The sequence below is a fragment of the Limulus polyphemus genome, unplaced genomic scaffold (genome assembly GCF_000517525.1).
Source record: "Limulus polyphemus unplaced genomic scaffold, Limulus_polyphemus-2.1.2 Scaffold2756, whole genome shotgun sequence".
Taxonomy (NCBI): Eukaryota; Metazoa; Arthropoda; class Merostomata; order Xiphosura; family Limulidae; genus Limulus; species Limulus polyphemus.
In genome coordinates, this window is record NW_013668366.1 from 106,823 (window position 1) to 121,943 (window position 15,121).

At 35.0% G+C, this 15,121-nt stretch overlaps 1 protein-coding gene across 1 annotated transcript in view; it reads right to left on the minus strand.

Annotated features, from left to right (window-relative positions):
• Positions 1-429: 429 nt before the first annotated feature.
• Positions 430-15,121, minus strand: part of LOC111087854 — a 40,170-nt gene continuing 25,478 nt past the window's right edge. Inside the window, exons 9-10 of the mRNA XM_022396019.1 lie at positions 3,167-3,262; positions 430-593 (exon numbers count right to left, since the gene is read on the minus strand). Coding sequence (XP_022251727.1) covers positions 430-593; positions 3,167-3,262 — 260 coding nt within the window. The remainder of the gene's footprint in view (positions 594-3,166; positions 3,263-15,121) is intronic.

Genomic DNA, 15,121 nt, shown 5'->3' on the forward strand with positions numbered 1-15,121 from the left:
ACAGAAAGTGTAGAGGGAATCCTAGGAGCAACCACAGAGCCACAACAAACTATGGCAGAGCCCGCACAGTCATCTTATTTCGAACCATCCATAAAAACAAAACAGAAGAATGGTTCTAAAGATGTTTGGCAAACAGAAGCTGATGCTTCTAATCGTGAGTATCTGCCTTCCTCAGATGACTCAAAGAAAGGTCACAGGTGGGGATGGACTAATTATCAGACTCAGCAACATTATTCAATGGTGGACCCAGTTCAGCCAGCTGTGTCTGGATATACAGGCCAAAAGAAGGAAAGGCAGACTATCTATTCCAAAAAGAGCACAGTCTACTAAGGAAGGAAGACTCAACCTCAGGTGGGATACTGTGGTAAGGATTAAAGCTTGGTAGCATATTGTAAAGAAAGTTGCAAATGTCAGAGGTGAAGAGGAGGTTCATGGGACTTGGTGTACAAATTTTGTACTGGTGAAGTGCTGAAAGCCCTCGTGCAGTACCAAAGCCCCAGATGGTGCACCGGGTCCACCATCTTCAAGGCAGATGACCTGGTAGAACCATAGACCAGAGATCCACAGTCCAGCTTGGATCATATGAGGGCATGCTAGATATTGAGCATGGAACATCTATCCACTCCCCAAGAGATGAATGAGAGGACTTGGAGGATTTTCAGTGCCCTTATACACTTGACACAAAGCTGCTTAATGTGAGGAATAAAAGTCAGCTTGCAGTCAAACAGAAGTACCAAGAACTTTGTCTCAGGTACCATGGGAACAACACCATCACCGAGATGAAGCTCAGGATTGGAGTGTATACCCTGCTGGTGGCAAAAATGGACACAATTGGTTTTTTAAAGAAGAGAAAGTGAAACCATTTGCTGTGGTCCACCTCAACAAATGACTAAGAGAAGTCTGAAGCTGCTGCTCAATAATCCTCATGTTCAATGAATGACAAGAAATGTGGAAGTCGTCAACATAGATACCATTTGAAACAATAGGAGGAAGATGTTTAGTGATAGCATAATCTTGATACTGAAAAAGATGACACTCAAGACACAATCCTAAGGGACTCCAAGTTCCTGTGTGAAAGAACGGGACAAGGTCAAACCCACACAGAATTGAAATCGCCTGTCAAGGAAAAAGTTACGAATAAAAATGGGCAAATGGCCACACAACCCATAGAAACGTAGGTCCCACAAAATGCTAAACCTCCATGTAATGTCATAAGCCTTCTCAATATAAAAAAAGACAAAAACAAGATGCTCTCTCTTGAGTAATGTTTCCTGATCGAGGTTTTAAGATGAATCAGGTGGTCCATGGTAGAGCACTGTCAATGAAAACCACATTGGGCAGGTGAGTGGAGGTTGTTTGATTCAAGGAACTAAACAGACCAGCATTAACCATCCTCTCCAAGACCTTACAGAGACAGCTAGTCAAAGCAATTGGAAAATAATTAGAAGGAATCTGGGGATCCTTCCCAGGCTTTGAAAAGAGAAGGATAATAACCTTGAACCAAGCATCAGGATACATCTTCTCCTGCCAAATCTGGTTAAAAGCAACCAGAAGAGCAAGAGAGGCCGGAGAGAGATGGCACAGCATTTCATAGTGAACATCCTAGGCTCCAAATGATGTACTGCCAGACTGATGAAGAGCAGTCTTAAGTTCCACCAGTGTAAATGGGTGGGTATAATCATAGAGACAATCTCCCTAACAGGAAAGAGGTGATCTCTCAGCCCGATACATGATGGCCAAGAAGATTTCAACCATCAACATCTCTTCAACAATTATAAGAAATTGTAAAAAAAAACATATTCTGATTCACAACACCTTTTTTTATGAATTCCACATCATTTTCATGCTGTATTGTCTCCTTGCAGAGGATCAAGTCCATATTAATAAGTCAAACGTACAAATTAGCAGGTGTTTCCAACATCTTATCGAACCCCTGTATTTATCAACAGTATAATCAGCTGTATGTTAACTGGAATTGTATAGATGCACAAAAACTATTAATTTGAATTGATATTTTGTATAAACTTATCAAATACACTATGTATAGAAAAGATTTTCATTAATCACACGTAACCTAAAATTTTTCTGATACACAGTGCTTGAAGCTGAAGAAGAAGAAGTGGGATGATTTGTGAAATATTTGAAGCCGATAAAAAAACACAGTTTGTAAAATTCTTGAATTTGAAAAAGAAAAGAGAGCTTAATTGGTTTGAATATAAGTTTAGATTATGGCAACACGTATCTGCTAGAAATAAGCACTTTGAATTTTTATATTTTATTGACTAAATTTGTTTCATTTTCACTTTGTGTTGTACATTGCTGCCCATGCTGGTATGAAAGGAATAATAAAGAGAGTGTAAGATATTTGGCACAGTTCTATGCAACTGTAGAAGTACCAAGGTGGTATCAAGTTTACTAAAAGGTAATGGGAGGGTTTCAGGTCCTCCTGAAAAGAAATGGGATGGGATTCCACCCACCTTCAAACACTAACAAAGAAGTATTTTACTTGCTAAAAATAAAAATGCAAAGTAACAGTGTGCTATTTTTCAATTTTATTTTCAAGGTTATGCTTTCTCTGTTAAAGTTGTTTTAAAATTTATGATTTCTAGATCTAAATAATTGTACCAAAAATGTAACAAAAAAACATGCACATTTTTGAAGAAAAAAAAACATTGTCAGTTTTTTGGGGAAAAAGTAAGAATAATATTTGCAATTTTATAAAAATATTAATAATTGAAGCTGTGATAAATAGACTATAATCAATTACATCTACATATATATATTTGAACAAACTTTCAGTATTACATAGATCAATTACTTTATTGTTTCAGTATATTTTTATTGTTAAAGAAATCATGTATGAGAAGACTAATTTAGCAATAATTCTTCCAGAACTTACATTAAAGTCTTTTATTAATGTTAAATGATACTGATCCAAATCTGCATCTTTAAATTCCACATACATTTAGCTTCAATACCTACTAAACAATGAACCTAAGTCAGAAATTTCTGAACAATTTCTAAATTGTTTCACACAGCATGTGGTAATAAAAAACTCTGACTTTATAACTTTCACACTCATCTACTATATAAATATAGCATATATTCATTTTTTGCTTTTGTAAACAGCTTTTCAATTCCAACACCAATACATTACTGGAATTACCTGGAGGTAACACTAACCTGCATGGAGTACGGCATACGCCTTCACAATAATGGCGTGCATCAATTGTGTCTGATATTAGTGGATTTGTATTGCACACTGAAATGAAAAAAATTATACTTATAAAAATTTAGATATAGTTACAACAGGGGTTATAAGTCCACTAGGAAAGCTCCACATTCTTATTTAACTGTCATTATATTGACAGACCTGTTTCAATTTTGTTGAATAGGTGTATTTACAATATAGATGTACATTTAGGGTATGTTTTCATATCATAAATTTTCTACCTTCTTGTTCTAATATAGAATTTTTGAAATTAGCCATTAAAGCCTCCTTTATATTTGAATTGGGATGCTCAGCCACGTGGGTAATGCTGGTCACTCTGGGTAAAAGTGACTTTACAATATAACTAAATAATGTAAGGTTTGGTCAGTCTGGAATAGGATCTCAATCAAGACAATTAGTTTGGAGAGGAAGTAGTTTTATCCAGAAAGCAATCATCTGTTATGTCAAGCAAGTACATAACATTAAAGGGCAGAAAGGGGCTTTTTGGTCCATCTAAACTATCCTATTCACTAAATTAAACTAAAACATTAAAAACAAAAACAAACCTTAAAAACCAGTCTTCATGATTCAAATATATATCAAGCTTTCTCTCAATCTCCCTTAAATTAACTGCATCCACTACATTTGAAGGTAACCAGTTCCAGAAGCCAACTATACTGTTACTAAAATATAGCCTTCTCAGCTGAATATGACTTCTTTCCTGCCAGAATTATGTTTGTACCCCTTGTCTCACCATTAAATGCATCAACATTATTAATTCCCTTAACAATCTTAAACACCTCAATCAGAATCCCTCTAATAAACTCTTCTTTTTTCAATTGATAAGAAGTTCATAGACTTTACCCTATTTTTGTATGATAATCATTCCATCCCAAGTATCATCCTAGTAGCCCTCCTCTGAACCCTTTCCAATAATTCAATGTCCTTTCTGAGGTAAAGATCCCAAGACTGAACACAATATCCCAAAGGTGACCTAACCAATGACCTATACAATGATATTATAACCTCTTTTAGAGAATGATCTATAAGAATACCAAGATATTTTTCTTACATAACAATGATAAAGTTATTCTTTATCTGTTTGTTGTTAAGCACAAAGCTACACAAGAAACTATCTGTGCTATGCCCATTAAATCAAATTGAGGAATGATCACTTCTACCCAGATGTTTCCCAACTTCAACCTTTCAACCATTTCTTTATTAGAAATTAACAATAAATCTAAAATAATAATGTTCCTAGTAACTTCCCTAACCAATTGTTGAAGGAAAACATGCTGAAGAGTTTCTAAAAACCTGTCACCCTCATGATTTAATGCCAACATCACTCAGTTTATGTGCTTGAAATTAAATTCTCCCATAATTATAACCTTCATTTACAGTTGAATTCTTTATCTACCTGTAGAGTTTCTTATTAATTTCATCAGTTGCATCTGGTGGTGTGTAATGAATTTCAACTAAGAGTAGTTTCTCCTTATAACCACTGACAGAAACCTAAACAGATTCATACTTGTGTTTATAAGTAATATTTTCATTTTGAACTCTTGCAACTCTTTTTTTTTTACCTTTCACAGACTTACTCAGTATTACTTCATAATAAATATTTTGTTCAAATCTTCCACTATTCTGAGGACTTACTATGTTACTCTAAGGGAAGTAAGTTTGACCTGAATATACCACAGAATGGATAAAAAGGAGAAATTTTTTCTGCAATAACCAAAATACTTTGTTGCGGAGTTTTTTTGCTTAGGTGTGTATTGATTGACCTTTACCCTTACTATTGTGTTATTCAAGTTTGAAAAGGTTTCAGTCTTGAGAAAAAAGTATTTTTAATAAGTCGAGTGAATTAGAACCAAAAGAAAGAACTGGTTACTGAAGAAAGACAGCTGTCTGAAAAAGAGAGTAGGAGAAGTCTTGGATACAAGACTTTTTTCTGATGCTGTAAAGCCATAACTTTTTACCTATTGCAGCCAACAACTCAATAGGGAAAGCCATCAATGTCTGGTGCATCTAAAACAGCTGTTTATGCTCTTCCCCTGAGGACTGCCCTCAAGATGAGGGAAGCACGAAAGACTGAGGATCATATCAGTGTTATGGCATTGGGCAAATCCAAGACTGAATAGGGTAGTCAATTAAGATTCCCAGGTCTTTGAAAGTCAAAGTAAACCAGCTCAAGCTTTGATTAAAGCTACCTAGGAATGATCAAGTAAGACTGATGGAGCAATTGGTAGACATGGTCCACCAACCACAGCTGTTTCACTTGTAGGTAGGCACCAAATGGTGAAGGTGATGAACCATGGGGGAAGTGGTGAGTCTCTTTAAGCTGGGATGTATAATGACAGGACAACCATGGATCATAGAGGAGCTTAGAGTTACACTGAGCTTGATGGAGAGGCAGTCAATGACAACTCTTTGTTCTATGCCCTGGATCAGGGATCAACTTTTCTCCAAGAGTCAGAGTTCCTGAGCATGCCTACAATACTGCACTGTGATATCAAGGACATCTTAAATCAGGTAATGGCCAGAGTTCAGGAGGGTAGGTTCAGGCCTTGATCACAGGTGCCAGTGAATGATGCAAAATAGGTGTTGGACCATTTCCTGATACATTTCAGGCATATAACTGTTTGAAAAGGCTGAATTCCAGAGCAGGTTGTACAATGCCTGATCTTGAGTGAGTGTGAATGGTCTGGCTCAAGAATGCATTGAGCACTTTAGTGAGGTACAACTTGAATTGTGAGAAGTCATTGCTGAGTTCTATGAGATGTTAAATCCAGTGGGAAATAAAGCAATCCATCCCAATGAGTACAAGGTTCAAAAGAAGGATACCACAGAGAACTTCATCATTTAAGCACGAGCTGTGCCATTCACATGATAAAGTTTATGGTTCAATGGTTTCAGAGGATTGTGAAGATAGTCTTGTTGCCAAGTTTGTGGAAGGGCTATCCAGTAAAACAATGAACAGCACTTTGGTGTGAAAGATACTTCTACCTTTACGGAGACAGTTTCTCTAGAGATAAAGTATCAAGTACAGGAAAATCGAGAGCCAGCACAGCCCCCGGGGCAAACATCCTTGCTGGGCCTCCTTTCTCTCTCTCTTTTTAAAAATTTTCAAGAATTTATTAAAAAGAAGATACTAAATTAGGTCAGCAACGAGCTCATAAACCATAAAAAATCATAGCAGCAGCCGTTTTTACCTCACAGTATAAGCGTAAAAACGTTAATAAAGTAACAACAAATATCTATTAAATCTGTAAAGTAACAAATACATATTAATTATTACTCAAATTATTATTTCAGTCGTTCTTAATGTATCAAGTGTCTATATGCAAAGAAAAGCCAAAAACTATGTTTTTTATCATTAAATAAAGATATAGCCTAAAGATGCTTTGCGGGCTTTACTGCATAACCAGGTTTCATTCACCCGGGCCCCTGGGCAGTTGCCCCCTTTGCCCCCCCCCTTTTTGGTCGAGCCTGATCAAGTAGTAGGAACTTCCAACCAGTCACGAGGGAGGAAGTCCTACTCAGGCACACAAAATTATGTCAAGCTCAAACCCAGCTATGGAATAGTCAATAACCCACACATTTAGGTATGTGATGCAGTCACACTTGTATTCAGCGAATTGACAGGACTGTCCTGGTCCTCTCATGATCACAGGATTGCTACTGATGCTTCTGCCTGGACATCATCCTGGAAGAGATGAATAAGTAATTTATTTTGCCTTTGGATCATTTAGTCACTTACGTGAAATGCCTTTTGCTGAGCAGCAAGATAAACAAGGCTGTATTTTTCGACCAATGGCTCAGCATGTATAGGATAGTCTACAAGTGGAGAACACTACACCTAAAATTCCAGGAATCTAATGGAGCCCTAATCAGGCCTGGCCATCAACTTGTGAGAGTACAATAAGTGGCTTCCATTAAAAAGTTTGGTGGTCAGTCCAGCTCTCTTAATAAGTGCTTGTCAGAGTACAAGAACTATCAAAGTACTAGAAGAGTTCCATATGGATCATGGAGATAATTTCAAGAACGAACTGTTCTCTTAAGTTGTGTAAAGTAAGCTGCACCTATACAGTAATAAACTTCTATCCATAAGAAAGTTCAGAGGGAGAGATGATGTAAGCATTAATGAATTCTAACAGTCAAAAGTAATGGTTGGTGTCTGCTAACAAGTCAGTTTATGTGTATATAGAAAATAGTTTTCTAGTATCAACCCCATTTCTCTCTTAATGAAAGATAAGTTGTGGTGACCAATGTCATGGGAATGGCAACTGATGGAAGCACAGCTACAAGCAGTGACCCAATGGAGCATATAGAGTGAGAAATTTACAGGTGTGAAATATACTTATTCTACGGTCACTTACCAAGTGTGTATGAATGTTGCTTTACAATGTTGATCGTTTTGACACTGTCTCCAAACGTAGTTCATGAAGAGTATGGTTGTAACTTGACAGTTATGATCCTCTTACAACCTACACATCTGGCTGACTTTCTTACCAAATGGAATTGATCTAACTTTGTATCTTCAATCTGGACTTGATCATTTAACAGGAGGATATCTCGGAATTAAGAAAACATTGAGTCACCTACGACAAAGATTTTATTGGATAGGTATGAGGCGAGATGTTGAAGAATGGTGCAGGACATGCAGTACACGTAGTGCTAAAAGGGGACCCAAGCATAAAGGACGTCCACCTTATGAAGAGTTGCCTGTGAATATGTAATGTAGGTGCAATAACTTGCATTGAGGATGGGAAATGGAAAAACTCTGTGTAAGATGATACATGCTCTAGATTTTGTTAAGGATATTCAGTTCTTAAAGTTAAATGGTTTCTGAAAGCATAATAGCAACTTAACAAGGAAATGTTTTTAGTATTTCAGAGATAGCACCTGTTTGAAATCAGTTTTAGTTTTCTAAGTGAAAATATGCCATATGACTACATTTCCCCCTCTTACACACAGCAAAAGCTAAAGTTAAAAAATATGAGGTGTTTACTGTGAGCAGGTTGATTTGTATCATTTACTTGTAATATTTTACTAGTCTAATTTTTATATAAATACATATTTTTTCTAGTAAGTGTATATAATTCTTTTTTCTTTCAGAGATGTTACCTATGAAATTTCATATTATAAAGAACCACTTATAGTTCCAAATACAAGTGATGAAGTAAGCACTTTGAAATATAATATTAAGTACTAGCATATACTCAAGTTTTGAAATTTCTATGCTCTATTTTACAAAGTTTGTTCCACTGTAATTTCTAAACAAGTATTTAGATGGTATAAGTACTACTCTGTAATTATATTGTATTATTAAAACCTATAGATGGCAAAGTGGCATAAGACATACTTACGAAAAAACGTAAGACATATTTGCAACATGATATAAGAAATAGCTACAAAGTGATTTGAAACATACTTTCATGGTACAGAAATTATCATAAAAATAAATTATACAGTATGAAATTATTGGTTTCTAATATAATATCTTTGATGCATGCTCTAGATTTTGTTAAGGACATGCCATGAAAAACCAAGCATTCCATAGGGCAAGTACAAAGCTCTAAGTCAAGGGCATCAAACATAGTGTAAGGAGTATGTTTGTGTGGGAAAACATTCTTGAGCATGTCTCTTGGTGTTTGTGAGATACTTATTGATATGTTTATTGAGGGGAATCACACGTACCTGAGGGGCACCTTTTCTCTGATGGAGGCAGTTTCTATGGCAACATTGTTTGAAGTGGTCATGCCAAATTGTGTGCTAGAATAATGAAACCAACAGTAGTGGTGGCTGTGGATATTCAGGATCCATGGTAGCTGTAGATATTCAGGATCCATGGTAGCTGTAGATATTCTGGATCCATGGTAGCTGTAGATATTCCGGATCCATGGTAGCTGTGGATATTCAGGATCCATGGTAGCTGTAGATATTCAGGATCCATGGTAGCTGTAGATATTCCGGATCCATGGTAGCTGTGGATATTCAGGATCCATGGTAGCTGTAGATATTCAGGATCCATGGTAGCTGTGGATATTCAGGATCCACGGTTGCTGTGGATATTCAGGATTCACGGTAGCTGTGGATATTCAGGATCCACGGTAGCTGTGGATATTAAGGATCCACGGTAGCTGTGGATGGATATTCAGGATCCATGGTAGCTTGCAAGGTTTGACAGAAGCATTGACTGTAACTTCTGCTGCAAGGAATCGTGGTGTGCAGTGCCATATTCCAGATTATAAAACAGGACTTCTCTGGTTCAGTGCATCTAGATGTAATGGGAGATAAGCTCTCAAATGCAAAATGCAATGGAAGTATGAGAGAAGGTGTCCTAGCTTCTGCTGTGGCTTATCTGGTTATTGGTTATGAAAATACCTGTCTCCTGTTTGAGGCAGGACTATTTTTCACAAGTATTATTACAATTGGTGTTGCAACATATGCAAGTGAGCCAGTGACAAATTTTGGCTGCAGAGCTGAAGTTCGATCTGGCTACTAGCTTGGGGGAGCACTGAAGTCAGCTTGCACCCAGTGGTACAGTGTGTGGAAAAGGTCATGTTAGTGTAGGATTGGTCATGTTCTTTATCTTTACGATGCTTACTGAATGTCTGACTAATCACAGGTTGAGTTAACTTGGGGTGTTCAATTTCAACTTTTGCTATGTAAGGTTATGATTCTTAACCACTGGTTATTTTGTTTCATGACCATTCAACCAACCAAACAGACTAAAATTTCAATAGAACATGACTTTGAGAACCCGATTTTAATGCTATCAACACTGATAAAAGGCAAAAATGATGTGCAACCCAGCAGTGATGCACAACTTTGACCTAGGCAGGCTTAGCAATTAACATTGAACCCATGATTTTGGGTGAAGTTGAAGACATAAGGGTAACTGATATGCCCATAACTGGGCATGCCTCACTCACCACCTTAAAGAGTACCACTTTATAAGGATGAAATCATTACCCTTGTCCTGTGGGAGGATACTGAACCACTACAACTCATCAAGGTGACATCTACCATTACCTTAAGGAGCCTTATACGATGCTGAACCTCAAAATTACCTTTACAGACCTACACTTCCTCTTTGTCTAGAAATGGCCACTGCAAGTTTAGTGGAGGAGATTCATCCAACTTAATTTTCATCATGACATCAGTTTATACTGGCCAGTAACCGTCAAAATACACCTACCCATTGCATCAGAGAAGTCCTTACCAGTTGAGTTCAGCATATCAACAATGGAAAATGACAACAGCATAGCTAGTTCTTTGTTATGGATAATGGACTGGACTGCGGCAATTTCTGTCAGGCTGAATTAAATTGAAGGAGAAGAAACAGGAATGATAGGAAGAGGCTTACTTAAATAAGACTAGTACCTTCAGGAGAAGGTTATGTAGCTTAAGAAGGACATTCAGAGGAAGATTCCATATGATTATTGCCAAAAGGCATCAGTATACAGTATTTTTATTGGTCTTATGCCATCTCAAGTGGCACATTAGTTTTGTGTATGAATTGTGTGTATCTGCTTACTTTTGCATTTTGTTATTTACTTAATCCTTTTTATCAAAAATTTATAAAGTGAGCTTTGTCTCATTTAAAAGTTGCAACTTTAATTTTGGTATATTGTGTTTCTTTTATTTCATTCTTTGTTTTTAATTCAATGTTAAATAATCATTTATCATTTCAGGTGTATAAGGTTTGTGTTAATTTATTTTGCTTTCATTTTTTTGGTTGATTTACTTAGTGCTTGATTCTGTTCTGTATGTTTCAAACCATTTGTTCTAGATATTTTTCAATTATTAAACTTTAAAGTTTGGGTTAATTCTGAAACACACTTACCTCCTCTTTAGCTTTATCCCAATGAAAGGTTCTTTTCATTGCCAATCTGAGCATTGGTATGAATTCTACCTCTCTTGCTCCAGTATTTATACCCCACTATATTGCCCCTAGTGATTTTAATCTTGCGACTCTCTCTTCATCTATGTCAATGTGTCCTCTATACCCGATCCGAATGCAAGTTCCCCATTATTCTTTTTTATTCACTTCTGGAGTTTCCTTTTTTAATATGGTTTGTTTCCTAAATGTAAACATACATGATAGAGTGAGGTCTATTCCTTAAAAAATATGAATTACTTCAGTTCAGCAATAATATCAAAGCAGACATTATCAGCATAAACAAAACTCTTAAATAGTAACAGTACATTTAATATACCTGAATATAACCTTCGACATACACTTAAATCAATAGGTAAAAGAGGCATAGCTTTACTGTACAAAAAAAAAGACAAATATAACCTTCCCACCCCCTTTGATAATGAACACATTTTATGCCAACTACAACTACCGAATCACTCTACCATAACACTACTTGCCATATACGTTTCCCCAACCTCTTTATCTGACATCATGTATATACAGTGTTTCATTAATACCTACCCCAATTTAATATTAACTGGTAACCTTTATTCAAAATGTACAGATTTCAACTGTATATACACCAACAGAAATGGAGGAGCACTACATCATCTGCTAACAAATAACAATTACCTTGTCATTAATAATAATAATAATAGCATGACATACACACCAATCATCAGCCATAATATTGTTTTGGATGAATCATTTATATTCAAAAGTAACAGGAGTTTTCATTAATGTTAAAATATAAAACTTTTTCAAATGATCATTTGATAAATGTATGCAAAAACAAAATATATCAAATTAATGTAAAATATTTGAAAATGGGTGTTTTTAAATTGTCAGTTTAAAATAATATTAATGTGTGTATGTGTGTGTGTATATAAAATATGCCAAAAAAAGAGGTGTTTATAATGAAATATACTATTCATATTTCAGGAAACAACACGGCAAGTATATCAGGACTTTTTAATGAAACCGGTCTCTTTGGAATTTTTGAGGTATATTTTTGTTTTATACAAAATTTTGCATCACTTCAAAAGTAGTACTTGATTTATTTTGTGTAACAAATAATGATAGTATTGTTGTTATAAGAATGTCCATTTTTATTTTGAACCAGATATCAGTCGGTTAACACATCATATCCCAACTGTCTATTGATGTCTTCATGTTTGTGATTAAACGTTGCTATATGTGACTTATATATGTAATACTAAAGGCATACAAGAAACCTTACATTTACGTGTTCATGTTATGATTATTATAACTAAAAACCACCTTTGCTGAAAAGAAATCTGTAATATAATAATTAAACAGTTAATCCATTATAATATCAAATAATACATTACGTGCCATGCCATGATATTATTCCCACATCGAAATTAACTTAGGTTACTATATGGTGAATTAAAGAGGACTACAAATTTCACAAATCTTATATAAGCATCACCATTATACGAGGCCTCATTTTATTTTTTTGGTTTACTGACTTAAGCTTTGTTGATGAGCCCTGAATAGGCAAAACTCCACTTCACAGCACAGGGTGCAGCAAATTTAAGAATGCCTCTACCTCACAGATTCTCTTGTCAATTTTACCTTTGGTGAAAAGAAATCTGTAATATACTCACTAAAAAGTGGGTTTGTTATATAATATTGAATATATTGAGTATAATGCCATAATATTATTAAAATACCTACATTAAATTAAGATTACTATGTGCAGATAGCCCCTGAGTAGTTTTGAGCAAAATTCAACAAATAAATATTTTTCATATGGCATCTGTGAAAAATTACAAACTTTGCTGTCATATAAAAAAAGTTTAAAGCATCTTATTCAAACATTTATGTTAAGAGTTATATCATTCTACTCAAACACGTATCCACTAATAAAATTTCTTTTTCATATTTGATCCCACTAAAATGATAAATATCTTCATACAAGTCTCATTTCATTTTGGATGTAGGCTTGCAATAAATTGAAAAAAAAACAAGAGTAAACTACTTGTTATATGGAACAAAAGTTTATGGAAATATTAACTTTTTTCAACATCATTAACTTTTTCCCATTTCTGAAGGTATAGATATTAATTTTAATACACATTTTGTTCCAGATTGACAGGTGTAAGAGTCAATCTTATAGTTAGAAATAAAGAGCTTATGGTTTACCAACACCATCCACGCTATCAGGTAAATTTTTTTATGATAAATAAACAAACATAGAAACAAACTTAACACTTAAAAATATTATGTAACTTCAGTAATAAGTGTTATGACTTGTCATATTTTTCAAGGAATTTGAAAGCATGTAATGAAATTATTTAAAATGTCTATTATCACGATTTTAAGTGTTAGCATTAGTTTTGTGTCATGAGTGTTCATTTCTGATACAGCACTTACCTTATTTCACATGCATAGCTATTTCAGTACAGTGCTGCCCTTTATATGCAAAAAGTTTTTTTGCATTCCACAAACCTTGAGCTCCCACATACCCGACAATCAACGTGGTTCAACTGCATCTTGTATGCAAATCATCATGCAACAACCTTCCACCAGTAGGAGTGTAACACACCTTCTGACTCACGTGACTCCCTATTCGATGCTACCAACTATCACTTCCCTTTAGGCAGTGTACCAGACCCACTCATAGGATACTTATTTTCTATCCCATGCACTGGTTTCTCCACCTGTTCAATGTGGGATTCTAGCTATATATGTGAGAAGAGGTAATGTACCATATCAGAAGTTATTTTCCTATAGGAAAATATGTTTCTGATAGGTACTTACCTCTCTCACACTTCCCACCCTTTTTCCCCACTGAAAACTGATGCTTTTCTTTTCTGCCTAATCTCAAGGTAGAATCAAAGAGAGGGAGTCACATGCATCAGAAGGGTGTGTTGCACTCCTATTGGTGGAGGGTTGTTGCATGATGATTTACATGTGAGATGCAGTTGAACCACATTGACAGAGATGTACGTGGGAGTTCAAGGCTTGTGGCATGCAAAAACATTTTGCATATAGAGGGCAGCACTGAACTGGAAAACTATGTACATGAGAGGAGGTAAGTACCTATTGGAAATAAATTTTAAGTATAAAAAAATAATTTTCATGTACTTAATCATTTCTACTGTACATAGGATGTGGAGTTTTTTAGCTACATTGGTGGATATGTTGGAATATGGCTAGGTATCTCACTGGCAAATGTATTGGAGGTGATCAGAGACTGCATCATTAAAGTGAAAAATTGGTACTTAGATCTAAAGGACCGATCATCAAAGATCATAAAACCAATTCAACAAGCTGTGGCTTCTACACAGGTGATAGAAAAATAACATAATTTGAAGACAAGATGTATTGATACTAAATCAGTTACTGTATTAGTCTCTTCTAGAATGTTAACTTGTACAATGCACGCAGAATTGTAGATTTGTTGTCATTTTGTGTAAATTGAATATTTAAAAGCACTTTATATTAGTCTCACGATTAGGTGTCCACTTGATGACAAAGTTGTGTTACAGAGAATTAGGTGTCTTATTTTGTACCTTTACTTACATCTACTTTTTAGTACTCTTGTAGTTGTAGTGTTTAATGCAAAACTCGTCCTACGTTGTCTTACAAATTTGAAAAGTTTAATGTGTGCTCAAATATAGAATTTGTTAAATGAAAAGACCAAGCTATACTATCCTTGGGTAAATATTTTCACTAATTGGTTTCTATATATATATCATAAAAAATTACAAAAAAAATCTTTCTTGTATTATTTTGTAAAATACAAAGATAAATTAATTTTCTACTTTTTATTTATTATCAATGTATGCAGATTCCTTTTATGTACTTGATTCAGTTTTTATTCTATAATATTTGCTTCTCTCAACATGATAAAAAATTACTAGCATGCATGAACTTCCAAAATTGAAATATTCTATAGAACTTTATATATATATATATATATATAGATTGCTACATATGAATAACAGGTTGCT